This window comes from Pelodiscus sinensis, chromosome 14 (genome assembly GCF_049634645.1).
Source record: "Pelodiscus sinensis isolate JC-2024 chromosome 14, ASM4963464v1, whole genome shotgun sequence".
In the NCBI taxonomy this organism is placed as follows: domain Eukaryota; kingdom Metazoa; phylum Chordata; order Testudines; family Trionychidae; genus Pelodiscus; species Pelodiscus sinensis.
Genome location: NC_134724.1, coordinates 34,613,107 through 34,637,698, shown reverse-complemented (window position 1 = coordinate 34,637,698; position 24,592 = coordinate 34,613,107). Strand labels below are relative to the sequence as shown.

Here is a 24,592-nt window from a genome sequence, read left to right as displayed (position 1 = left end):
AGTTCCCTGGATCATCCTTCTTCCCTTTCTTAAAGATGGGCACTTTATTTGACTTTTTCCAATCATCTGGGATCTTTCCTGATCTCCACAACTTTTCAAAGATGATGGCCAAAGGCTCCTCAATGACAATTGCCAACTCCCTCAGTACCCTTGGATGTATTAAGTCCGGAAGCATGGATTTATGTATGTTTAGCTTTTCTAAATAGTTCCTAACCTGTTCTTTCCCCATTACATCTTGTTCTAGAGACACTGTGGCTTTGTCTACACTGGTGGGTTCTTGCACCAGAAATATGCAAATGAGGCTAAGCGTGGAATATCACTGAGCCTCATTTGCATATCTAATGAGCCAACATTTTTGCGGAAGAGGTTCTTGCGCCAGAAGGAGCGTCTACGCTGCCCCTTCTTGCGCAAGAAAAACCCTCTTGCGCAATGCCGTTCTTCCTGAAAATAATCAGCGTAGCAGCATTGCGCAAGAGGGTTTTTCTTGCACAAGAAGGAGCAGTGTAGATGCTCCTTCTGGCGCAAGAGCCTCTTCCGCAAAAATGGCGGCTCATTAGATATGCAAATGAGGCTCAGCGATATTCCATGCTTAGCCTCATTTGCATATTTCTGGCACAAGAACCCACCAGTGTAGACATAGCCTCCCATTCCATGCAGGGCTTGCAGCAGTCCCATTGGGTGCTCCAGCAAACCAGAGATAAAACCGAATAACTTCATGTGGACTCGTTTTTCGAGCTTGCCTTTGATGCAGGCCCCTAGACTCCAGTAGGATACCTATGGCTCAAGAACTGCTTGATGCCAGCTAGCAGAGGGCAGGTTCACCAGAAGAATGTCATGTAAGGTATCTAATGAAAGCCTGGGTTACAGCAGTCATCATCACCACTGCAAGAAGCATGTATGGGAAATATGTGAGGCGCACTGAAAATTAGGTTCGTCAGACTTTGTAGTTACAACAGGCCTCTCAGAGTTAGTGGCTACGTCTAGACTGGCATGATTTTCCACAAATGCTTTTAACGGAAAAGTTTTTCCGTTAAAAGCATTTGCGGAAAAGAGCGTCTAGATTGGCATGGATGCTTTTCCACAAAAGCAGCTGCTTTTGTGGAAAAGCGTCTGTGCCAATCTAGACACGGTTTTGCGCAAGAAAGCCCCGATCGCCATTTTCACCATCGGGGATTTTTTGCGCAAAACAATACCACGTTGTCTACCTGGCCCTCTTGCGCAAAAGCATTTGCGCAAGAGGGCTTTTGCCCAAACGGAACCAGCATAGCATTTCCGCAAGAACACAGACAATCTTACATGAGATCATCAGTGTTCTTGTGGAAATTCAAGTGGCCAGTGTAGACAGCTGGCAAGTTTTTCTGCAAAAGCAGCTGCTTTTCTGGAAAAACTTGCCAGTTTATACACAGCCCCCAGGTCTTGAAACAAACCCCTATGGACAGGGTGTGTGTGTTATTTCCTTAGTGGACTATTCCATTGGCAATCTAAGTTAAAAGCTAATGAAGAGTTGGTGGAGAGTTCAGAAAGAAACGAAGAGGGAGAAGTAAACATTGGAGGGGGGACGTAGCTAGAAGGAAACATCAAGGGTGTGTTCTGGTGCACGCTAGGGGAAAGAGACCCCCTGACATCATTTGCCTAGGACGTAAAGTGACAGCGAGTTCACATCACGAAAAGGACTCTCATGCCAGGCTTGGCTTAAAATGCTGGTGAGAACTTGGGTGAAAGACACTTTTTTAGGCTGGAGGAGACCCTGTTCGTTGAGCATGGGTTATGATGTGTCGTAGCTAGGTGTGTATTTGCAGCTCTCACAATGGGTTTTATTTGAATCTCTATTCTGGCTGAAATAAATATCCTTTGGCTTTGTGATGGAACTCAGGAGCAGTGTGTGCTACAAGAGCAGTGAGTGAAGGCCTAACTGGTAAAGGGAGGTGCGCTGTCCTTTGGAAACAGGATCTGGGATTTCTGTGGGCAGCCAGTGGGCAGGGGCTCGACCCCACAGCTGGCCACTTTGCAGGGACTCGAAGCCTGGGGCACATTGATTGCCCACCTGCAAGGTGAAAGAGAGGGCTGTGCTGATCCAGATGAGAGTGCTTGATGGGCTGGTGGTCTTGGTGAGCTAGTACCCACCTGGAACAGGCCAGGCTCCCTCCTACAGGAGGCAGCCCTGGCTGCCCTGTGAAGTCTCACAGTCCCTATCCCCGTTTTACATGGATCCTCCCCTCAGGAAAGTCCCTCTCCTGCTTTGAAAAACAAACCATTCCGGGGCAGGGGAGAAATCGGGGCAGTTCTGGGGTGTTAACTCTGCAAAACTCCACTCCAACCCTGGAAGGTGACTGCCCAGCTGGGAAGGCCTCTCTTTATGCGGCTACTAGAGAGAGAACGCGTTTCTCCGGAAGAGATTTCAGCGTTGTGCATAGCCACAGTGAAACAGCCAGCCCTGAGAGCGAGTGCAAGTGTCCAGGCATGCTGCTGTAACCCAGCGGGAGCATGAAGGTCTGGTCCCTCTGATGATGTATCCACAACAGAAGAGTGTTAGTGGGAGAGATGATGGGTGTCACACAGCTAAACTCCCCGTAGTTCAGTGGCCTGAGCAGTCCCTTGAGAGGTGGGCCACCCTGTTCACATTCTCCCCCCTCTGCAGCAGGGATCAAACCTGGGTCTCCCACACCGCAGGTGAATGCTCTGACCACTTGGCTAAAAGCAACAGGGTGGCTGCCACCTCCAGAGGAACTGGGGCTGGGACCCACTCTGATAAGCAGCTCAGCTAGCACACGGGCCCACGTGTGACAAGGCAGCCAGACACCTAAGTTCCCTGGCTCATGGCTTGCGCTGGGCTTAGCTGGGAGATCACTGCTCAGGGCCTAGGGGGCCCTGAGCGAAGTTCGGCACCTACAGACTTTGCTGGGTGGCTTGTGGGTCACAGTGGCACCAAACCCAGGGCTGACAGGCCTGTAACTGGAACTGTGGGGCAGGGGTGCCCTTAGCCTTTCTTGGAGTGAAACAGGGCTGGATTCCCCCGCGTGCCAGTAATGAGCTGACTACCAGGTGGGGCAAATCCCAAGGATCCTCCTCTTTCCCTGCCCCAGGGTGTGATTGGGCTCAGCTGCCTGCAGTCCCGGGAGGGTGTTAATTCCCTGGGGCAGCTGGGAGCTGGTTTAGGTGCAGGGTATAAAGGGCCCAGAGCAGCAGTGGCTCTCTGTGCTGGGTTTGCAGCAGGCAGGATGGGGTATGGTGGTGGCCTGGGCTTTGCTTTCCTGTGCTGGGCTGTCAGTGGGGTGGCCTGTTACAATCCCTGGGATTTCTCTAGGAGAGACTCAGCCATTTGGAGACCCACCCCCAGGGCGGAGCCCCCTCGCAGACAGCCCCATGTGCCCTCTCTGGCCCGGCCCTACCCCTGGGCTCAGGTTGCTGCTGCCCAGCCCAGGGCTGTGTCCCCACCACAGCCTGTGGTACTGCAGTGTGAGGCGGCTCAGATGGTGATCACGGTGCACAGGGATCTCTTTGGGACCGGGCGCCTGATCAGAGCTGCTGACCTGAGCCTTGGCCCGGCCGCCTGCCGGTTCACTTCCCTCGATGCTGCGGCGAACACGGTGACCTTTGTAGCTGGGCTCCATGAGTGTGGCAGCGCATTGCGGGTAAGGATTCATGCAGGCTGGGAGCCCCTGCTGGCCCTCCCCCCACTTTCTTGTCTGATGGTGTTAAAAATGGAGGCAGGGAATAGCTCCCAGTCTTTCCTGAGAGCGTCGTCTGCGTCTCCTGTCCCAGGCACCAGTCCAAGAACCTGCCCAGCTCTGCTCCCAAAGCAGGCTTGTGAGTGGAGCCAGCACAGGGCAGGCTGGTGGCTCAGGCAGGCTTTATTTCTGGATGCCCTGCTCAAACTTGGTCTGGAGACTCCTCCTCTGGGGTGAGGGACCTTTGTTTGGGCGGGGAGAGAGGGGGGCACTGACCCACAGAAAAATTAGCTGGGGGGGGGGGCACAAGCGAAGTACAAAAAACAAGCAAACTACCCCTCACTGACTGAGCCAGAAAGACACGCCCCATGTTCCCCTCACGCAGCAGCAGCCAGCGGGTTCACAGAATCCCAGAGCTGGAAGAGACCTCAGGGGGTCACTGAGTCCAGCCCCCTGCCAAGGCAGGACCAACCCAACTCAATCATCCCAGGCAGGGCTTTGTCAAGCTGGGACTTAAAAGACTCTAGGGATGGAGATTCTCCCCCCCCCCCCCCTAGGGCACCCATCCCAGTGCTTCCCCACCCTCCTAGGGAAATAGTTTTTCCTCATATCCAACCTAGACCTCCCCCACTGTAACTTGGGTTCCACCTAGTAGCTGTGTGCTGCAGGCAGATGTGTGGGGGGGAGAATGCCGTGTGGGCTCCCCAATACTGGGAGGGGGGTGAGCCTTGAGGGCCAGATCCAGCTTGCCTGGGAGGTCCCGAGTCCTGCTCTCCAGACAGGATCTCTCAGGCTCATTCACTGGCTGGCATTTGGCTGAGCTCTACCTAGGTGCTAGGCGAGCCAGGGACAGAAACTTGGCCCAAAAGCAGATGATAGGTGGGGGAGAGGGAGGTCCCTTCACAAAGTGCACAGAGGGAAGTGGTGACTAGAGCTGTGCCAAATGGCACAGCCGTGGTGCTCGTATGGCTATGGCAGCCCTAGTATCTGAACGCTCATCTCCCTCCCCTCTAACGTCCTCCCTCCAACGCAGTAGCCTCTCCGGGGTTTGAAATGCCCTGCGCGCTAGTGTTAACCCTTCTGTGTCTGGCTTGTCCCAGATGACCCCGGACTCCCTGGTGTACAGCACAAGCCTGAACTATAACCCCACCCCTGCCAGCAACCCAGTGATCCTGAGAACCGGCCCAGCTGTGATCCCCATTGGGTGCCACTACCCCAGGTGAGTCTGAGACGCCCGGTCCCCTCCCTCCCATTTGGGCCCTGTTGTGAGCGCCGGAAGGGTGACTGAGGTTTGGTCCTCTCCCAGGAAGGACAACGTGAGCAGTAAGGCCATCAAGCCGACGTGGGTTCCCTTCAGCTCCACCCTGTCTGCAGAGGAGAGGCTGGGTTTCTCCCTGCGCCTGATGAATGGTAGGTGGGAAGCCCCTTCCGGGAGCCCAGCCCTGCCTGCCTGCCTGCCCTGCTCACGGTGAGCTTGTCTTGCAGATGACTGGAGCGTGGAGAGAGCCTCCAATGGCTTCCAGCTGGGGGAGGTCATGCACATCCAGGCGGAGGTCAGCTCTGGGAGCCACGTGGCTCTGAGGATCTTTGTGGACAGCTGTGTGGCCACCCTGAGCCCGGACAGGCACTCCTCTCCCCGCTACGCTGTTATTGACTTCTACGGGTAAGAGCTAGGAGCCCTCCTGAGTCTCAGATCTACCTAGTGTGGGTGGGGCTCTTCCTAACCAGACTCTTGTGTCCAGGTGCCTGGTGGATGGGAGATCAGATGATGCCTCCTCTGCCTTCGTATCCCCCCGGCCCAGGCAGGACACGCTGCAGTTCATGGTGGATGTGTTCAGGTTTGCAGGGGATGCCAGGAACTTGGTGAGCTCCCAGACTTCCGCTTCAAGTGCGTTTCCTCACACTAAGCGAGTGCTGCTGTCCCCTGCAATGGTCCTAACTCATCCACTTCCCTCCAGATTTATCTCACCTGCCACCTGAAAGTCACTGCAGCCGAGCAAGCCCCAGGTCCCTTGAGCAAGGCTTGTTCCTACAACAAAGCAGGCAACTTGTGAGTATCTAGAACACCCTTGGGGAGGGATAGGAACAGCAGCCTGGCTCAGGCTTCTCCCCTGTTCCTGTTCTGTGTCAGCTGGTCTCCAGTGGAGGGCACCAGAAACATCTGCAGGTGCTGTGAGACTGGGAACTGTGGCCTGCTTGGAAGGCAGACCAGGAGAGCGAAGCCTTCAAAGAGATGGCCAGGAAAGCCCTTCCAAAGAGATGTGGTTTCCAGACATGGTAAGTTGCGTGGTTCAGTCTCTCATCCCACAGTGAGACTAACAGCAAACTCAATGGGTTCTTGCTGCTTCTGCCTCTGCCCCTCACAGGTTCCCCTTCCAGGAGAGAAGCAGAAGCAGAAGCTGATGTTATGGTGGGCCCCCTAGTCATCATGGATGCCTACAGAGGATCCAGGAATCTCCTAACAGATCGTATGGAAGCAAGGAAGGCAGCATCACAGAGGAGATGGCGTCAGAGGGTATCAATTGTCTAGCTTACAGGAGACCTCCAATGGCCTCATTGCTTGTAGCATGTTCTGGCTGGCTGAGCTGCTGGCTGAAGCACCTACTGGCAAGCTGGGCAGTGGTGGATCTTGAGTGGTGATTTATAACGGAGGCACCTGTCCTGTCAGGCAGACAAACTCCACTTGGGTATGGATAATGGTGCACACAACATGTACAGATGGCTGCACTTTGTGCATTGGCCATGTCGTCTAGGTGGGCAGGGTGAGGGGTGGAGAAGTTCCTAGTCCTCATTGAATGTCTTTCTCTCTTGGGCAGGAGAGAAGGCTTGGCTGAAACTGTCCATGGTGGCTGCAGGTTTTTGCCAATGTGCAGTCTGCTTCCTCTGCCTAGAATGGCAGGAGTCTCTTGGCTGGAGCTGAATCTTGTCATTTAAAATAAACACCCCTGGACACGGAGGCTGGCTCTGTAGTGACTCTGTTACAGCGGGCAGGGGCTCATGAGGCAGGAAATGACAGGGAGGAAGTGGAGGCTCTGAGGTGATTCTGGCTTCCTCCTAATGGAGCTGAGGGGAGGGGATACTGTTAACTCAACAGAACTGAACTAATTGACAAATCATTAAATGAGGGGACCCTAGAAAAATTGGAGAAGGGCACAGCCACATACAGACAAGACACTGACCTGCCTGCAGCGTGGGCTGCAATTCCCAGCCGCCCACAGATGAAGAGATGCCAACTTCATAGAACATGAGCTTGGGAGAGGTGTAATGAGGACAAAACAGTGGGGCTGTGTCTACGCTGGCATCCCTTCCAGAAAAGAGATGCTAATGTAGCACGTTGGAATAGGCAAATCTGCAGGGGATTTAAATATCCCCCACGGCATTTGCATTAACATGGCTGACGCTTTTTTCCAGCTTGGGGAAAAGCCGGAGAAAAGCGCCAGTCTAGACGTTATTCTCCAGAAAATAAAGCCTTTTCCGGAAGATTTCTTATTCCTACTTGAAAGTGGGGCAGTAGGGGGCCCGTGCAGTAGGTGGGTGGGGAGCGGGGAGCCTGCGCAGTAGGTGGGTGGGGTGGGTGCAGGGCAGTGGGGAGCCTGCGCAGTAGGTGGCTGGGGTGGGTGCAGGGGAGCGGGGGGGCCCCTGCAGTAAGTGGCTGGGGCGGGTGCAGGCAGGGGGGAGCGGGGGGCCCGTGCAGTAGGTGGATGCGGCGGGTGCAGGCAGGCGGGAGCGGGGGGCCCGTGCAGTAGGTGGATGCGGCGGGTGCAGGCAGGGGGGAGCGGGGGGCCCGTGCAGTAGGTGGATGCGGCGGGTGCAGGCAGGCGGGAGCGGGGGGCCCGTGCAGTAGGTGGCTGGGGCGGGTGCAGGCAGGCGGGAGCGGGGGACCCGTGCAGTAGGTGGCTGGGGCGGGTGCAGGCAGGGGGCAGCGGGGGGCCCGTGCAGTAGGTGGATGCGGCGGGTGCAGGCAGGCGGGAGCGGGGGGGCCCGTGCAGTAGGTGGCGGGGGTGGGGCAGGGGGGAGCGGGGGGGCCGTGCAGTAGGTGGCGGGGGCGGGGCAGGGGGGAGCGGGGGGGCCCGTGCAGTAGGTGGCTGGGGCGGGGGCAGGGCAGGGGGGAGCGGGGGGCCCGTGCAGTAGGTGGCTGGGGCGGGGGCAGGGCAGGGGGGAGCGGGGGGCCCGTGCAGTAGGTGGATGCGGCGGGTGCAGGCAGGGGGGAGCGGGGGGGCCCGTGCAGTAGGTGGCTGGGGCGGGTGCAGGCAGGGGGGAGCGGGGGGCCCGTGCAGTAGGTGGCTGGGGCGGGTGCAGGCAGGGGGGAGCGGGGGGGCCCGTGCAGTAGGTGGCTGGGGCGGGTGCAGGGCAGGGGGGAGCGGGGGGGCCCGTGCAGTAGGTGGCTGGGGCGGGTGCAGGGCAGGGGGGAGCGGGGGGCCCGTGCAGTAGGTGGCTGGGGCGGGTGCAGGCAGGGGGGAGCGGGGGGCCCGTGCAGTAGGTGGATGCGGCGGGTGCAGGCAGGGGGGAGCGGGGGGCCCGTGCAGTAGGTGGCTGGGGCGGGTGCAGGCAGGCGGGAGCGGGGGGCCCGTGCAGTAGGTGGCTGGGGCGGGTGCAGGCAGGGGGGAGCGGGGGGCCCGTGCAGTAGGTGGCTGGGGCGGGTGCAGGCAGGCGGGAGCGGGGGGCCCGTGCAGTAGGTGGCTGGGGCGGGTGCAGGCAGGGGGGAGCGGGGGGCCCGTGCAGTAGGTGGATGCGGCGGGTGCAGGCAGGGGGGAGCGGGGGGCCCGTGCAGTAGAGGTGGGGTCGGTGCGGGAGCGGGAGGCGCGGGGCGGTGGGGCGGGGCAGGGGCCGGAGGACAATCTCAGCCCCAGCCCGAGTCAGGCCGCGCTGCTGGAGAGCGCCCGCCCCGCAGGCTGAGGCTCCCTACGACACTACAACTCCCATCGTGCCCCGCGCTGCCCCGCCCCTCCCGGGGCCTCTTGAACTCTGCGGTTGCTGACGGAACAGGGCGAGCGCGCGCTCAGATGCCTGGTGGGGCTCGGCCCTGGGCTCACGTGAGGAATGGGCAGGGGGCGGGGCGAGCCGGCTCTGTGCTCACGGGGCGGGTTGTGTAACTGTCTGGAGCCCGCTGCTGAGCCGGGTTGGTGCGGGAGGGGGCTTGGGGGGTTGTGGGCAGTGACCGGCCAGGCTGCCGCGGGCTGGGAGTGGGGGGGCTGGCTGGGAGTTGGGGGGGTTAGGCGGGGGGCGGGCTGGGAGTGGGGGGGGCCGGCTGGGAGTTGGGGGGGTTAGGCGGGGGGCGGGCTCGGAGTGGGGGGGGCGGGCTGGGAGTTGGGGGGGGGGGTTAGGCGGGGGGCGGGGGGCGGGCTGGGAGTGGGGGGGGTTAGGCGGGGGGCGGGCTCGGAGTGGGGGGGGCGGGCTGGGAGTTGGGGGGGTTAGGCGGGGGGCGGGCTGGGAGTGGGGGGGGCGGGCTGGGAGTTGGGGGGGGTTAGGCGGGGGGCGGGGGGCGGGCTGGGAGTTGGGGGGGGTTAGGCGGGGGGCGGGGGGCGGGCTGGGAGTGGGGGGGGCCGGCTGGGAGTTGGGGGGGTTAGGCGGGGGGCGGGCTGGGAGTTGGGGGGGTTAGGCGGGGGGCGGGCTGGGAGTTGGGGGGGTTAGGCGGGGGGCGGGCTGGGAGTTGGGGGGGTTAGGCGGGGGGCGGGCTGGGAGTGGGGGGGGCGGGCTGGGAGTTGGGGGGGGTTAGGCGGGGGGCAGGCTGGGAGTTGGGGGGGTTAGGCGGGGGGCAGGCTGGGAGCTGGGGGGGCAGGCTGGGAGCTGGGGGGGTTAGGCGGGGGGCAGGCTGGGAGTTGGGGGGCAGGCTGCAAGTTAGGGGAGCTGGTGGGGGGGCAGGCTGGGGGCGGGGGAAGCCCGGGCTCCTGTGAGGAGCTTCCTGGCTGAGGCGACCCAGAGCCCATCTCCTTTGCTGGCCCCAGGCCCTGGCGGTGCCCTTGTCCTGGCTGTGCCCTGGCTCCTCATGGAAGGGGCTGGTGGCTCTGCCCATGGCCAGGTGGCCCCATCCCCAGTTCCCAACCTCAGTGGCATCCCTAGGCCCAGCCTGGCAGCGGCCCCTGCACATCTGCTGCTGTGTCCGTATTCACTGGGCAGGAGGGCTCGGCAAAGCTAGGGACTGAGCGAGCTTCCCGCTCGGCTGGTACGGTGCATATGCTACCCTAGCTGCTCTGTCTTATGCCAGGGTCTTGCTGCTGTTTGGACAGGTATCCAAGATGCCAGAGGGCCCCGAGCTGCACCTGGCCAGCTGCTACATCAACACGGTATGTGCAGGGCTCATCTTCTCTGGGAAGGTGGAGAAGTCTGAAGTGAGCAAGAACCCCGAGGTGCCGTTTGAAAGCGACGCGTACGTGATCTCTGCCGTCTCCCGGGGCAAGGAGGTCAAGCTGACCCTGATGCCCCTCAAAGAGGAGAACAAGGTGCTCCCCGGCAGAGAGAGGGGCAGGGCAGGGCAAAGCCAGAACGGACCTCAGCAGCCCATGGATGTAGTTTTCCGCTTTGGGATGTCGGGCAGCTTCAAGTTCACCCCTGAGGCTGAGCTGCCCAAACATGCCCACCTGCGGTTTTACACCAAGGAGAGCCCGCGCCGAGCCCTCTGCTTCGTGGATTTCAGGCGCTTTGGGAGGTGGGAAGTGGACGGGACGTGGCAGCTGGACCGAGGGCCATGTGTGATGCTGGAGTACGAGAAATTCAGGTGAGAGCTACCCTCTCTGCCTCAGAAAGTGTGTGTCAAGGGAAGGGACAGGAATGATAGACTTCACTGTTGGATTATCTGACTGGGCCTTTCGCTATTACAGGAACACTTGTAGCTCACATTTATGGAAACTCTCTTGGGTTGAAGCCTGGTTTGTCTGATGCTTTGCATTCCCAGAGATCTTGCTATGAAAGAGGGAATGGGCTTGGTTTAAACACCTTACGGCATGGTTTTTGTCTTGTGTAACAAGCAAACAGCAAAAACATCATAAGGTTAGAAGAGGGATGAGCACAGCGGAGAGATGTTACCCATACACCACTGGGTCTCCAGTGGCTATGCAGATTACCATCCTGATCCTTCCATTCATCATATTGAGAACTGAGCCGGGGAAGCTGGGGTTCTGAATGGTGGGGAATGAACGAGGTACCAATTGGAGAAGATGTCTGTTATGCAAAGTGAAAGGCTTGCGAAAAGCTGGGGCTCCTCTGTTAATTGACTGTGAAAGAATGCCCAGTGGGCCGTGGTATTGTCTTGTTCAAGTGAATTTTTTACTGTTATTGTTCATCTATCACAGTCATGAAGCAGTGCAAGAAAGGGAGAATCCTGCTGTAGCTAATTTAACACCAGCAAAACCCCTCGGAGGGCAGGGAGGGACTTTGTAGCTTGGCAGGCCAAGGGGCTGGGTCCTCAGAGGTACGGAGGCTCCTAACGTCTTTTGAAAAGGCTTAACTACCTTAGAGGCTGTAGGCCAAAGTGCCCACTTTGTATTCACAGGTAGAATTCATAGCTGAAGGGTGCCCCACAGACTGAGAGAAGCCTCAGATTGAAAGGGATCGTTGGGTTGTCGGAACCACACATGCATGCTGGTCTGCCCAAGCGCCATGTGGTTTGTTTATTAGTGGATTTTCAGAATTAGTTTTGGATCTGCTGAGCACTGGGGTTTCCACCACTTCCTTTGCGATCTTCCCCCCCCCCCTCGTATTCCGAAACCTACCTTTCCTGGATTGTGTCCCATTCAGTAGTCGCAGGCTCGGTGAGTTTGTTGGTCAATTCCCGGAGCAGATTACATATTACATAAAAGGATCCCCTTAGCTCAGTCTTTGTGAGTCCTTGTTAGTTTCACCTCCCTCCTCATTGATGAATGAGCTACTCATCAGTGCATTTCTGTGTGGCTGCTTTAATTTACTGCCCGTTGGCAGCATTCCTTGTACCCTTGTCTCTTCCTGCAAGCCTTTCCTGACTCCAAAAGTTCATATTGCGTTATCTCTTTGCGCTCCTGTATGCAGACTTTAGAGCAGCTCTTCATGTTTTGTATTCATCCGGTTCAGAGTTCAGCCTTCCATGTCTTAATGGCCATGGCTCTTACTGTTCCTCCAGCCTTCTTCGCGCTGTGCTGCATCTTCAGTGCTTCCTCTTTTCATGCTCAGTCTTTTCGTTGGCTTGCCTGGACCCCAGGACCTTTAGAGCTGCTGCGTTCTGGGAACCCCTTCCCTATGAGGCTGAATTCATGGAACGTACACCCCTGGAACTGCAAATGTGTGTGCTGTTCCTGCTAAGGGACCAGCAGGTTATCCCTGTATCTTACCCCCCGAAAAAGGAGTTTTGCCTATATCGTTACCAGCTTGCACCTCTCTTACCATAATGCTGCTCCCTTCTCTCTCTCCTACACAGACTGTTCACATCTATATAGTTACAGTCCTGCTATAAGAACCCCCCACTCCTCCAGGTTTCAATTGTTCCCACAAGACCACAACCTCCATCATTTAGTTTCACTTCTCCATGCTGATTGTGTTCGGAGGCAGACCCTTCTGCAGCAGAGGCCCCCACTGGAGAACAACCACACCCCTCTTGGTTACCATGTTGGAAACCTCTGACGGGGTAGGGGCCTTCTCTGCCTCTTCTCCCCCCCCCCCCCCAGCTGAAAGCCTGCCTGACCAGCCCTGCTGTCTTCCAGGGAGAACGTGCTGAAGAATCTGTCTGACAAGGCTTTCAACAAGCCCATCTGTGAAGCCCTGTTAAATCAGAAGTTTTTCAATGGGATTGGCAACTACCTCCGAGCTGAGATTCTCTACAGGTGAGTAGGGGGCTGAGTGGAGAAGAGGAGGCCAGCCCGATGGAGATGTGGGTCCAATTCCCTGTTCCACCCTGGCTCCCTGTGGGATCTGGAGCAAGCCAGGCTTGTTTACACAGGGATACTGGGGAAAATCCAGGTGGAATAACTAAAGAAGTGAAGTTCACATGCATTCCAGTTTACTTATGAATGAGCCACACTTGAACTGATGTGTTGTAACTTCATAGTTTCAGTTAACTGGTCTGAATTCCCTATATAGACAATCCTGCAGCCTCCCTGTGCCTCAGTTTCCCTGTGCATACAGTGGAAGTGTTAGCCCTGCCCTAGGGGTTGTGAGAGCGTGAGGTTGCTCGTGCCCCTTTTACGCAGTAAATAGATAGCCAGACCTTGGGATTCCCACCCCTGGAGCTGCAAGACCAGCACCATGTGGGTCTACACTTTTGATGGGCTGCCCATTTCCCTCTCTAAAATCCAGCAAGCCCACGGCCGTTCCAGCATTAAGTACCCGCATGGTGTGGCCAGCGCACCTCCGCTCTGAGCTCTCTGCTGTGCTCGCACTAGACTCGTGCCAAATAATTCTGAGCTTTTGTTTGTGTTTTTTCTGACTGGACTAAATATGCTAGGCCTCTGGGGTCTGGCCCGCAGTGACGCTTTCAGTCTGGGACCTTGCCTGGGGCGAGGCAGATGATTTACAGCGGGCTGTCTGAATGCGCCAATGTTTCACTGCATAAATCACATCCAGCTCACAAGAGTGGAAAGCCGCTGCTGTTCCCCGCTGCATCGGCAACTTGCTCCCCTTTGCCGGGGCTCCGTTGGTGCTAGTTGCCACTGCATTGGGGTCCTCACGTAACCGGTGGCCTTTCCTAGGTTAAAGATCCCTCCCTTTGAGAAGGCACGGACGGTGCTAGAGGCTCTTCAGCATCCAAAGCAGGTGAGGCGGGTGGAAAAGGTTCAGACACGTTCCAATCGTCACAGAGAACTCCAGGTTCAGAGCTTGGACCGTAGCACCTGAGGATCACAGCGCATGGGGCATGACCACGTCGGTGGCTCTCGGACTTCCTGCAGCCCCCCACTCGTGACTTGTAGCTTTAACCTTGGAATTTCCACCACTTCTGGTTTGGGGCCCGTTACTCTTTGTTCTTGTTAGAAGTGGCTGCTGTCTTGGAGGTGGTTCTTCATCCTGAACCAGGAGGCCAGATGCTTCAGGGGCTGATCCGTGTCTCTCAAACTCCCTTCTCAGATGAATTCTTTGGGCCTTACCCCCCAGGGATGTGTGGGCCTGGCTCAGCCAGATCATTGCATGCGTGGTTTCCACGGCTGGCACATGTGGAGAGCCGTGTAGCCTGTTGAGTGAACGGCTCCGAGTCAGGCCGGGTCTGGAGTCGCTGTGCTGCTGGAAGGGGTGTTTTCCGAGAGCTGCAGCGCAAGTCCATGTGGTCCCCTGGAGCCCTGTCCATACAGGGATGTCAGCCCGGCCCCGGGTCGAATCCCAGCTCTGGAGACTGCGTTCTGGCTGCCTCTGTTGGCCACGCAGCTTGAGCAGGGGACAGAATTCTTCCCTCCCGTGCGCGGCCCCACTGCAGGCTCTTTAACAGTTGCCGCAGTTCAGAGCACAAGTGACTGCGTTTGGCTCCTCCGTGAAGGATGCCCTCGTGGGATATAGCGAGGGGATAGAGCACGTTGGAGGCCTTTGGGGCCTTTGGGAGGACTGAGGCTCCACAAACGTCCACTCCGTTGCCTTTAACTCCCAGGAGTTGCTCTGCACATCGAGCTGGCTTGCTAATCGTGTCCTGGCCAATACATCTCTGGCTCCCGCATTGTGTGCGCACCGTCCTTTGAGGGGAACTGTGCTCTGCCTTGTGCAGTAGCCACCTGCATAGTTCGGTCACTTTACTGTTCCCTCCCCCAGCCAATCTCCATATACACCAAGGTATTTAGGCACTGAACTTCCATTGCTTAAACGGAAAGGAGGAGCCTAACTCCCTTTGGGGTTCTGAGCCAGAGGTCCTAACTTGGTGTGACATTGCCCCACGCGTAATGGAATCACGGTAGCTTAGGCTCCAAATCTGCCTATTCTGCTCCAGTGGCCGTGGAGGGGAAGTAGCTATTTTTAAAAACCCCGAAAGACAGTTTCTGTCTGATCAGCCTTTCCCTGGCCCCTCCCCCGGCCGGTCTGTAGCAGCTGTTAAGCTACAAATGCCTCCGGCGCAGTCAGCGATGCATCCCAGCCGTAAGGGGGCTTGGGCGTACAGGCGCCATTCACCCATGCGTGGGCTGAAATAGGGCAGTGGGCACTGGAGAGCTGCAGATCGGAGTCCTTCTCGGCTGCAGCTGCCCCTGCTGAGTCCATGGAGTTAGCCCGGCCTGTGCCTCCAGGGCTCAACTTGGCCTGGCCACAGGAAACCGGGAGCATTTAGCACTGGAGACCAGGAAGGTGGATTGGGCGGGGTTAGGTCTCTGGTAAGGGAAATAGGGGAGAGTGGAGCAGGCTGGCTTGGCTGCCAGGAGGGCACGAGGCTGGGTGCGTTTTTGTGGAACCTGCAGCTGTAAAAGGGCTTGGGGCAGGCCCACCAGGCAGGCCGAGTGGCACGGCTGACCTGAGCTGTCTTTGCTCCAGCTGCCTCACTGAAACTGGCAGGGAGGAGAGGGGCCTGGCTGGGTGGAGAAGGGCTGCAAGGGAGGGGGCTGGCTTGGGCTTGGTGGGCTGCCCCTTTGAATCTCCTCCTCTCAAACCCCGCAGAGCCCTGGCCTGACCTTGAGCAAGAAAGTGAAGCTAAAGCGGGAGAATCCAGACCTGCTGGAGCTCTGCCACGTGGTGCCCATGGAGGTCGTTCGCATGGGTAAGGAGGTGGCTGCAGGCTCCTGCCCTGGAGCGGGCCATGGAGCCTGTGGACGGGGGTGACGGAGCCGCACTGAGATCTGGCAGTTGGGATTGGATCCCTGCTGCCTCTGTGATGGAGGAGGGAAGGGCTGGAGCCCTGCTCAGGAGGGTTGGGGCAGGGGTAGCAGGAAGCAGGTTCTGAAAACGCTCGGACGCTGTGTTTGCAGGAGTGGGAGGCGGCTGGGTTTTGCGTGGGAGGATGGGGAACCCTAGGCCTTCCTGTTGGGCTGCAGGAGCGACTTCCCTCACTCTGAAATGGCATGGCTTTCAACGGGTAGCGATTGCCACAGGCCCAGAGCAAAAATCCCCAGCCACCAGAAACAGGATACAGCAGGGGAACACTCTGAGCTATTCCCGACAATTCTTTCCCAGGAATCTGCCTGCTGGGTTTTGCCCCCATGCTCAGGGTCTAACTAGTTGCCATATTTGGGGGCAGGAAGGAACTTTCCCCTGGGTCAGACTGACACCCGTGGGGGGGGGGTCAGAGTAGTTGCTGTCTCCATCCTCCAATAGAAGCTGAGAAACGCCAGGCTCTTAAGAGCTGAATGCTTTCAAACCACGTGCGAGCAGGCTGCGAAGGTGCAAATCTGTCTCCAAGCCATCCCCCGCTGGGGGTGAGAGAACCCCTGGAAGGGGCAGAAAGCGGATCCTTGCTGGTACCCCCAGCAGGGGTCAGGATAGCGCAGAGCAAAGCCCACAGCTGATCGGCCCCTCACTTCTGTGGCTGCTCAGTGTTTTTCCGGATGCTTGTTTTTGTGCCCATCAGGAGGGAAGGGCTATGGCCCGGAGCACTCGGATGACAGCGCTGCCTTCGAGGCATGGCTGCAGTGCTACTATGTGCCTGGCATGCGGTCGCTGCGCGATGGCAATGGCAGGACCATCTGGTTTCAGGTAGGAGCCATGTGCCCTCTGATTTCTCCCATATGAGCGGGGTGAATTTTGTTTTGTGCCCCTACATGGAGATGATGTGGGGCGGGGCAAAGGCTGAGGGGTTCAGAGTGCGGAAAGAGGTTCAGGACTGGGATAGAGGGTTGGGGCATAGGGAGGTGAGGGCTTTGGCTGGGTGTGTGTGTGTTGTGTGGTTCCATTTATTTTAGATCCAAGGGAAACCAGGACACTCCAGAGAGACTTAACCACTTTCTGATTTACTGCAAGTGTTAAGCAGTTAATGCAGTTGTTCACATTTTACAAGCCTTAAGAACAATGACTATACAATTTAAACCTTAACAACTATCCATTCTAAAGCAATTAATACAGGCCAAAGCAATGCAAAAGCAATTAATAGAAGATCTACTGTAATACAATAATAGAGCCTAGTTCACTTACACTTCACCCATATGCTACCTACAGTACCAGGCAAGAGGTCGTGGTCCCTTTGATTCCCACCCGTTTGGACGCCATGCACTGATATAGCGGGTGTGAAGGGTCTTTTTACTTCTAGTTATGACGAGCAGGACTATGGCTCCCTCCCTCCCATCGATTCTTTTTACCAGTGCTTTTTTTGTGACGGTATGCGTGGCTTCCTCTCCCCACGCCCCCGCCCTCAGCAACTTTGTCCCTTACAAAAAAGGACTGCTTCTTAATAAGCCCATTTTATAGCAAAGCGAGACTTGGTCGTTCTTATAATATTTACCAATTGATTATGTAAAATACATGCAATGCCAATGCACTATTTGGGGAACATCCTGCTACTCAGGATGTTGCAAAAACTATGTGCATAGTTAACAGTTTTATGGCCGCATCTGTAACTTTTACTGATCAGAAACAGAAGTACCAGTACTAGGTTGATTGTCGTGTGGTCTTGACGTGGTCTCACTGTACCGCCTAATCTGAATTATTATGCAAAACATTCCTGCCTCTCAAAGCTTCTCCCTCCCAAACCTTGCCTGCAGGGTATGTGCACCAGACTTGAGACAGGCCCAGGTTTTGCTTTTTGGAGATCCACACTGTGGTCAAGGCAGGGCTGTGCAGGCTCTGGGGTGGGCTGGGTATGTGGCGTTGGGCTGGGACAGGGAGAGAGGACTCTGTGCAGCCCTTGCAAGAGTGCAGTAAGGTCTGAACCATGGGGGTTTGCATTTCAAAGGGCTTGTGTCGTGATTGCTCCCCCTACCTTGGGGCTCTGCTCCAAGAGGAGACTGGCAGGACATTGGCTTGGCCTGGCACAGTCTATCCTTAGCGACGTGGAGGTCTCTGAGATCCGCTCGCCAGCAGGGGGACCAGATGTGCTCTGGAGAGCCCGCCCTGCCCACCTAGGCAACTTGGAGGAAGGGTGGAGAGTAGGGGATGTGATTTTTTTTTTCTTTTAAACCCACTGTGTAATCACTCGAAATTCAGTCGGTTCCATGGCTAGATGCTACATGGGCTGCTGGCCCTGAGGGTTCCAGCCCCACGGCTCTCGGCGGCTGCTGGCACCACCAGCCCTGTGGGCTCCCCATGGTGGTCCAGTTTAACCATCAAGGTTAACCTGTTAGTTAATGCTTATCAGTTAACCAGTAAAACTCTTAGCTCCCTAGTGGAGTGAAGCAGAACCCGAAGAACTGAGAACCACAGACGCCCAGTCTAGCACTCTTACACTGCACTGAGCCAGCTGTAGCTGCAAGACTCTGTCCTGTCACTGCCTGTAGCTGCGGCTAGTGCTCTGCTGCCCCTGCTAGTGGGTCCAGCAGCGTTGCTGAGCCCTTCAGTGCCCGAGGGGGGTTTCGAGGGCCCTTTGCATTGGGTTAGGATATTGTCTAAAAGCTCTTCCTTCCTTTGCAGGGGGAGCCTGGACCTATGGCCCCGAAAGGTGAACGTCAGTTTTGCTCCTCCACGCTTCGCAGGGTTCTCTGCTCCTGGGTAGCTTGGGAGAGACAGGGAGCTCCGTCACTTCCTCCGTGTTTATTGCGGATCAGGGAACAAGCGACACTTCTCAAACGGTAGCTCGCTGCCCCGAATCCAGGCCAGTACGGTTACGCCGAGTGGCAGTTCGGTGGGCGGGTGAAAGGAGAACGTGCGTCTCCAAGGGTCTCGTTGTTGGCAGCCCCTGTGCATCCTCCGAGTGTCCTTGCGCATGACTGTGGAGTAGCTTGCACTGTCCTGCTCTGTGCTATGCCTGCTCTGTGGAGGGAGAGTCCGCCACCCGGCCCGCTCTGAGCACCCCCCGTACGCTCACTTCGTGTGCAGGCCAGGCAAGATGTCCCAAAACCAGGCCAGCCGTGTCCAACCACCCTCAGAGCCATCTCCAAGCTCCTAGGCCAACGGGGGAGCTTCTCTTCCCAGAGGAGAGGGCTGGGGATTAGACCTGGCTCAGCTGCAGCCAGGTCCCTCTCTAGCCTCATGAGTTGCCCGCGCTCAGGTAGTCTTTCTCTCATGCAGGAGAAAAGTCCCGCAAGAAGAGCTCACGTGTGACAGCTGACCCCGAGCCTCCGAATCCAAAGGTACCGAGCCTTAGTCTAGAGTCTCTCCTGTCTGGGGTTTGGGGGGCTCTCTACTCCCAGAGTCATTCTCCTGCTGCCCCCATTGTGCATGTCACTGGATCCTTGAATGGAAGATGCAAAACATCAAATCAGCCTTCACAGCCCCCACTATTCCCATTTTCCAGATGAGAAAACCGATCCCTCCCCGTTCCCCAATGTGTTTCCATTGGGGGGGGGGTCAGTGAACTGGGGCTTGAATAGAACCCAAACTCCCCCGCCTGTCCTGTAACCGCTCCCTGGACAATATCACCTCTCTCTACTAGCCCCCTAAGTTGCGGCCGCTTCACTGGTGCGTAGCCTCACCCTTGGTGTGCATGTGCGTGTTCTCTTTGTGTACGCATCTCTGTAGAGAGGCTCAGGATTCCAGAGAGGTTCTGATAGCTGGGATCTCAGCCTCACCCTCTCATTAAGCTCGTTCCCCGACAAAGCGAACTCAGGGCAGGAAGAACAGAGGCTGTTTTATTTTCGGTAGTCTCTGCTGATCTCTGGGTGGGATTAAAGAAACACACGTCTATTGTCCAGGTGTTGTTTCGCCTTCCGTTTGAAGGTGAGTAATGCACCACAAATGTGTGTTCCTCAAGTAAGGGACAAATCACAAACAGGGTCAAGTTATGTCTGGAACAACACAAGTTGAGCGACCGGAAAAAGGAAGCATCTGAAGTCTGGCCCTAATGCAGCTGTGTTTAGCTGCTGCAGTCCATGGGAGATGTTTTCTCCAAACAGCTGCTGTTGCACCTGTTACGGATCCTGCTGCCTGTGTTTGAGTTCAGAGTGAAACGGCTCATCTGTTCCCTGTTGTTTAACTATTTGCAAATCCTCAGACAACCTGACACACTCTGAGGGGCAGATTGTAAAATGCCTGTGTCTGCCTGTACTAGAGAATCATGTTTGTTCTGATAGAGCTGCCGGGCCAGCCCAGGAGCTCGCCGCACAAGGTGCGGTGCAGACAGAGCAGCCGAGGTCTCTGCTCCAAAGCCAGTGCCGTGCCGCTGTCTCTGCCTGGCGCAGCGCCTGATATTCTGTGGGGCTTTATTGTAAGGCCTGGGGGTGGCTGTGTGAGGAGCTAGTGACGTGTCCTGAGGAGCAGACTTTTGGGGAGAACAAGGCCAAACTCCGCACCTGACATTAGGCCAGCCACGTTTTAAAACCTGCCCGGCTTGCTGCCTCCTGAAGTGTGTGGAGCAAACTCCATAGCACGGATGGCTAAAGCCGTGCAGCTGTAGGCTGATCCCAGAACAGCTCCGGCACTTCCCTCAACAGCCTTTGCCCCTGGCTCCCCTGGGCACCAGAGGTTCTAGTGAGGTCCTGTCAAGGCTGTTCCCTACTCTGGCACAATAAATGCAGAAGTGGGGGCCCGCAAAAGGACCCCAAAACCTGATCTCTCCAGGCTTTGGTATAAAACTCGCCCCACTCCCCCCCCCCCAATCCTAAAAACCTAGATTTTGGGGAATAAAAATCTGCTGCTACCATCAAGTGCTTTTGAAACCACAAACAGGGATGGACATGAAACCAAGCCCCGGGCACCCCAAGCTCTCTTCCCAAAAGAGCTTGAAAAAGAGAGAAACAAACTAGAGTCTCTTATGGCTGCCTCTGTCAGGCAGGTAGATATACAGACAGACCTTCCAGGACACACAAATGAACCAATACCGGCTACTTAGAAAAAGAAAATAATCTTTTATTATTAAAACAATACCCCAGTTACAAGTATAGTTGTAATGGCTAGATGGTAAGAGCCACCAATTAATATACTCATAGGCTGCATCTAGAATGGCATGATTTTCCGCAAATGCTTTTAACAGAGAACTTTTCTGTTAAAGGCATTTGCAGAAAAGAGCGTCTAGATTGGCATGGATGCTTTTCCGCAAAAGCACTTTTTGTGGAAAAGCGTCTGTGCCAATCTAGATGCGCTTTTGCGCAAAAAAGCCCTGATCGCCATTTTAGCCATCGGGGCTTTTTTGCACAAAACAGTACTGTGCTGTCTACACTGGCCCTCTTGCGCAAATCATTTGTGCAAGAGGGCTTTTGCCCAAACGGGAGCAGAATAGTATTTCTGCAAGAAGCACTGATTTCTTACAGTAGGAAGTCAGTGTTCTTGCGGAAATTCAAGCAGCCAGTATAGACAGCTGGCAAGTTTTTCCACAAAAGCAGCTGATTTTGCGGAAAAACTTGCCAGTCTAGACATAGTCCTGAGCTCATGGTAATCCTCCATGGCTGAGTTGCAAAAGCGAGGAAAACCCATTTCTAACAGCACAGACATCAGATCCAAATTCCCAAACCAGAAAACAATAAAACCTGACAGATTTATGTAGACTTTACTCTACTTACACATTATGAAGAGTCTTTTTCTTGGAGAGAGACATGTCTTCTGTCTCCCTCAGGATCTAGAGAGAACTGCCCAGAGACAAAGGAGGGAAATCCAAAAATTCCTTTGTCCCAGTTTGAAATTCCTACCTGCATCTCTATTGGCTGACCACTCACTTGGCTAGGAGGCCAGCACTCTGGGTTATGACAGGTCCCCAGAAGAAGCAAGTGTCACTTCTCTCTGCCTGTTTCAATCCCCTGCGTAGGTCACAAAGCCGGCAGCCAAGAGAAGGCCGAAGAGCAGCAGCTGCCAAGAGAAGGGAGTAACTCGATCTGGCAGGAAGAAGGGGAAAGAGCTGGTCCCAGGAGCTGAGCATGGCAAGGCTTCTGAAGCAAGAGAGCCCAGCACCAGGCCCAGAAGGAAAGCGGCGGCCAGTCAAGAGCCGCCCGCGAGGGAAGCTCCTGCTTCAGCTGCGAAGAGGCGGGTGCCGGCTCGGAGGAGCGCAGGTTAGGGCTCCGCATTGGCTCCAGTACAAGCATGGGACGGGGATCGACCCAGAGGGTCTGGTCGTGAGGGGCTGGGGGGAGGGGTTAATCGAGGGGTGCTGGGGTTGGCTCTGAGGACCCCACCTGCAGTCATGGGGAGGAAGGAGAGGATCTGGCCAGGACTGAGATCTGAGTTGTACTAGGAGGAAATTGGCACCCCTTCCCCTCCCCCCCCCCCCCCCCCCCCCCCAGAGTCTCTGCCCCCTTCAGCCTCCCCCTTTGAGGACGTGAATTTCCCCTGCCGCAGGGAGCAGGCAGATGGACTGTCAAACTTTGTCCTCTCACTGCTCCAACTTCCTCCCCTCTCTTAGGAACAGCTGCTGCTGCCACTAGGTCCAGGCGGGTGAAGGCTGAATGACTGGTCTGGCCCGGCGTCTGCCCTTGCTCCTGCCTGGAGTAACTCGCTTGCTACTGCTGCACGTGCTGGGGGAACGCGCTGGGAGCAGCTGCTGGGGTAACTGAGGCGGATGTGCCCGCCGTACTCTGCTTCGCTCCTTCTCGGAGGTGGTTCGCTGCGGGGGCTCCAAGCAACCGCCACAAGAGCCCCTGCCCCGCAAAATGGTGGGAAAGCTGCAGCATCAGCCTCCCTGCTCGGTTACGGGTTTTTATTCTGCAGATGTTTTTATTGCCCTGGCTGGTCCCAGGGTCTCTGCCCTTTGCTCTGCAGGAGGGCTGAGCGTGGCAGAGCAGCAGCGTTTTATCGTGTGTGGCAGCAGAGACTCATCTGAAGAGGGGATCGCTTTGTTCCCATGTGCAGTCTTGGGGCAGTGGCCGTGCTCGTCTCCATCTTGCTGTCCCCACTGATGTCCCTGAGCACAGGAGGGGAAGGGAAAAGAAGGCAGGACAGCCAAGGTGGCTCTTCTCAGAACTGGGGATGTGCCGACGCCTGGCTGCTGTGTGGAACGAGTCCCTCGATCTGGGCTGCCCGGAGAGCAATGCCCTGAGGTCACAGGCTCAGCCGCTGGGCCAGCCTCTCCAGCGTGTGCTGCTGCCACCCAGCTGTCAGTGCTTTTAGTCATTGGATTTTAGTGTGAACAATAAAACCTTTTCCTAAACCAGGAGTCTCCAACCTTTCTAAGCAGGAGATCAGTTTCACCGGGTTGGGATGCAGGCTGTTGGATTAAGGGATGTGGAGTGTGAGAGGGGCAGGCATTTGGGATGTAGGAAGGGTTCTTGGTGCAGGCTCTGGGATGGTGTTTGGGGCGTGATGTGCGGGAAGGGGTTCGTGACTGGGGCAGGAGTTCGGGATGTGGGCACTGCTTACCTCAGGTGGCTCCTGGGTGGTGGTGTAGTGGGGATAAGGCAGGCTCACCCATTAGAGCTTTCTTGCGGAAGAGCGTCTACACTGCCATGGATGCTCTTGCACAAAAAGCTGCCAGTGTAGACGTAGCCTTGCAGAGAAGCTGAAGGGCAGTCGAAAATGCTTACCAATTTTACAAAACTATCAAGCTCGTGTACAAAGTGTGCCTTGTACAATATCATCTGAAATCACATAATCTGCTGAACATTATTGTTCTGGTAAAACATGTGCAGCAACACTACGGCTGTGTCTAGACTGGCCAGTTTTTCCAGAAAAGCAGTCGCTTTTCCAGAAAAACTTGCCAGCTGTCTACACTGGCCACTTGAATTTCCGTAAAAGTACTGATGACCTCATGTAAGATTGTCAGTGCTTTTGCGGAAATACGATGCTGCTCCCGTTCAGGCAAAAGTCTTTTTCTGAAAAACTTTTGCGCAAAAGGGCCAGTGTAGACAGCAGAGATTTGTTTTCCGCAAAAAAGCCCCCATTGCGAAAATGGCGATCGGGGCTTTTTTGCTGAAAAGCGCATCTAGATTGGCACGGACGCTTTTCTGCAAAAGCACTTTTTGCGGAAAAGTGTCCGTGCCAATCTAAAGTGCTTTTGCAGAAAAGCGTCTGTGCCAATCTAGATGCTCTTAATGGAAAACTTTTCCGTTAAAAGCATTTCCAGAAAATCATGCCAGTCTAGACGTAGCCTACATGTAAAGTTTTATAAAATTCTATGGTGTTATTCAGACATGTTCCAAATTTAGAAAAACAGCTTTAAATTTGGGCCCCAGACACCAAAACTAGGCCATAGTGCCACCAACTGTCAGCATAATCAAATAGACTATCTTCCTTCCAAAGAAAGGCTGCTTAATCAGCTAAAAGATATGTGCAAGAAATTTACAGCTGGGCAGTGGAACAGTTTGGGCTAAACAAACTGTCACCTGAACTCCTGCTGGAGGAGATCCTCTAAAGAGGAAAAGATAAAAACAAGGAACAGAGGCCCCAGAGTAGTGTTCTCTTTCCTTATCTCCACTCACAGCATCCGCATTGGAAAGACAAAGCATTACTGGCCTGAGGGGATGGGGCCTGCCTCCAGACTGGGGAAGAATCCAGCCAGATGACTTTAAAGCAATATGGTTGCTCTCACCATAGGCTTAAAGTTCACTTACGTTAGCTGTGCGTTTGCATTTTACCTTTGAGTTCTTTGGGATCACGTCTGATTTTTGTGCCTCAGAAAGGTTATATGGTTCCAAGTAACCTGTTTGTAGTTAAACTTTTATCGAAATCCGTGTGCATATGAAGTGAAGTGTTTGGGGAAACGCTGTATCATTTTCTATGAATGAAATGGACATTCCAGGTGGTTGTCTTGTCCAGGAGCTGGACCCTACAGGATGGCCATGTCTAGGGCCATGCCTGGGATGAGGCAGGTGCTGGCAGCATGCTGCAATGCCATGCAGGAATGGCTGGCTAAGAGCACTCAGATCACTCAGCTGGGGGGGGGGGGGGGGGGGCTAGTGCCTGGCCCAGGAGCAGCTGTTTTCACAGCACAGCAGTGTAAGAGAGGCAAGCTGCTCTGTGTCTGGGGCTCCAGCTGTTGGTGTTGCACTTGGGATTGGGCTCTGCATGAAGTGCACCAGCAGCCCATGCCATGATCCACCCAGTGCACTAGC

General features: G+C 55.9%; 2 protein-coding genes across 5 annotated transcripts; both read left to right on the top strand.

Annotated features, from left to right (window-relative positions):
- The first annotated feature begins 3,182 nt into the window (after positions 1-3,182).
- On the top strand, positions 3,183-6,624 carry LOC102457888 (zona pellucida sperm-binding protein 3-like). The gene is made up of 9 exons (XM_075897401.1): positions 3,183-3,632; positions 4,769-4,887; positions 4,975-5,078; positions 5,154-5,331; positions 5,411-5,531; positions 5,627-5,718; positions 5,800-5,945; positions 6,035-6,183; positions 6,485-6,624. The coding sequence occupies exons 1-9, from the start codon at positions 3,219-3,221 to the stop codon at positions 6,500-6,502; spliced, it is 1,341 nt and encodes a 446-aa protein (XP_075753516.1). The 5' UTR covers positions 3,183-3,218; the 3' UTR covers positions 6,503-6,624.
- Positions 6,625-8,511: 1,887 nt separating this feature from the next.
- Positions 8,512-22,692, top strand: NEIL1 (nei like DNA glycosylase 1). 4 transcript variants are annotated; one of them, XM_075897399.1, is made up of 10 exons: positions 8,577-8,678; positions 9,896-10,383; positions 12,338-12,457; positions 13,322-13,385; positions 15,195-15,294; positions 16,102-16,226; positions 18,093-18,120; positions 18,690-18,751; positions 21,358-21,598; positions 21,949-22,692. In XM_075897399.1, exons 2-10 carry the CDS (start codon positions 9,905-9,907, stop codon positions 21,993-21,995), a joined length of 1,266 nt encoding a protein of 421 aa, XP_075753514.1. In that variant the 5' UTR covers positions 8,577-8,678; positions 9,896-9,904; the 3' UTR covers positions 21,996-22,692. The 4 variants fall into 4 exon arrangements, with proteins under 4 accessions (XP_075753515.1, XP_075753514.1, XP_075753512.1 ...); XM_075897397.1 differs by having other exon boundaries at positions 8,597-8,701; XM_075897398.1 differs by lacking the exon at positions 8,577-8,678 and adding an exon at positions 8,737-8,787.
- Positions 22,693-24,592: the final 1,900 nt, after the last annotated feature.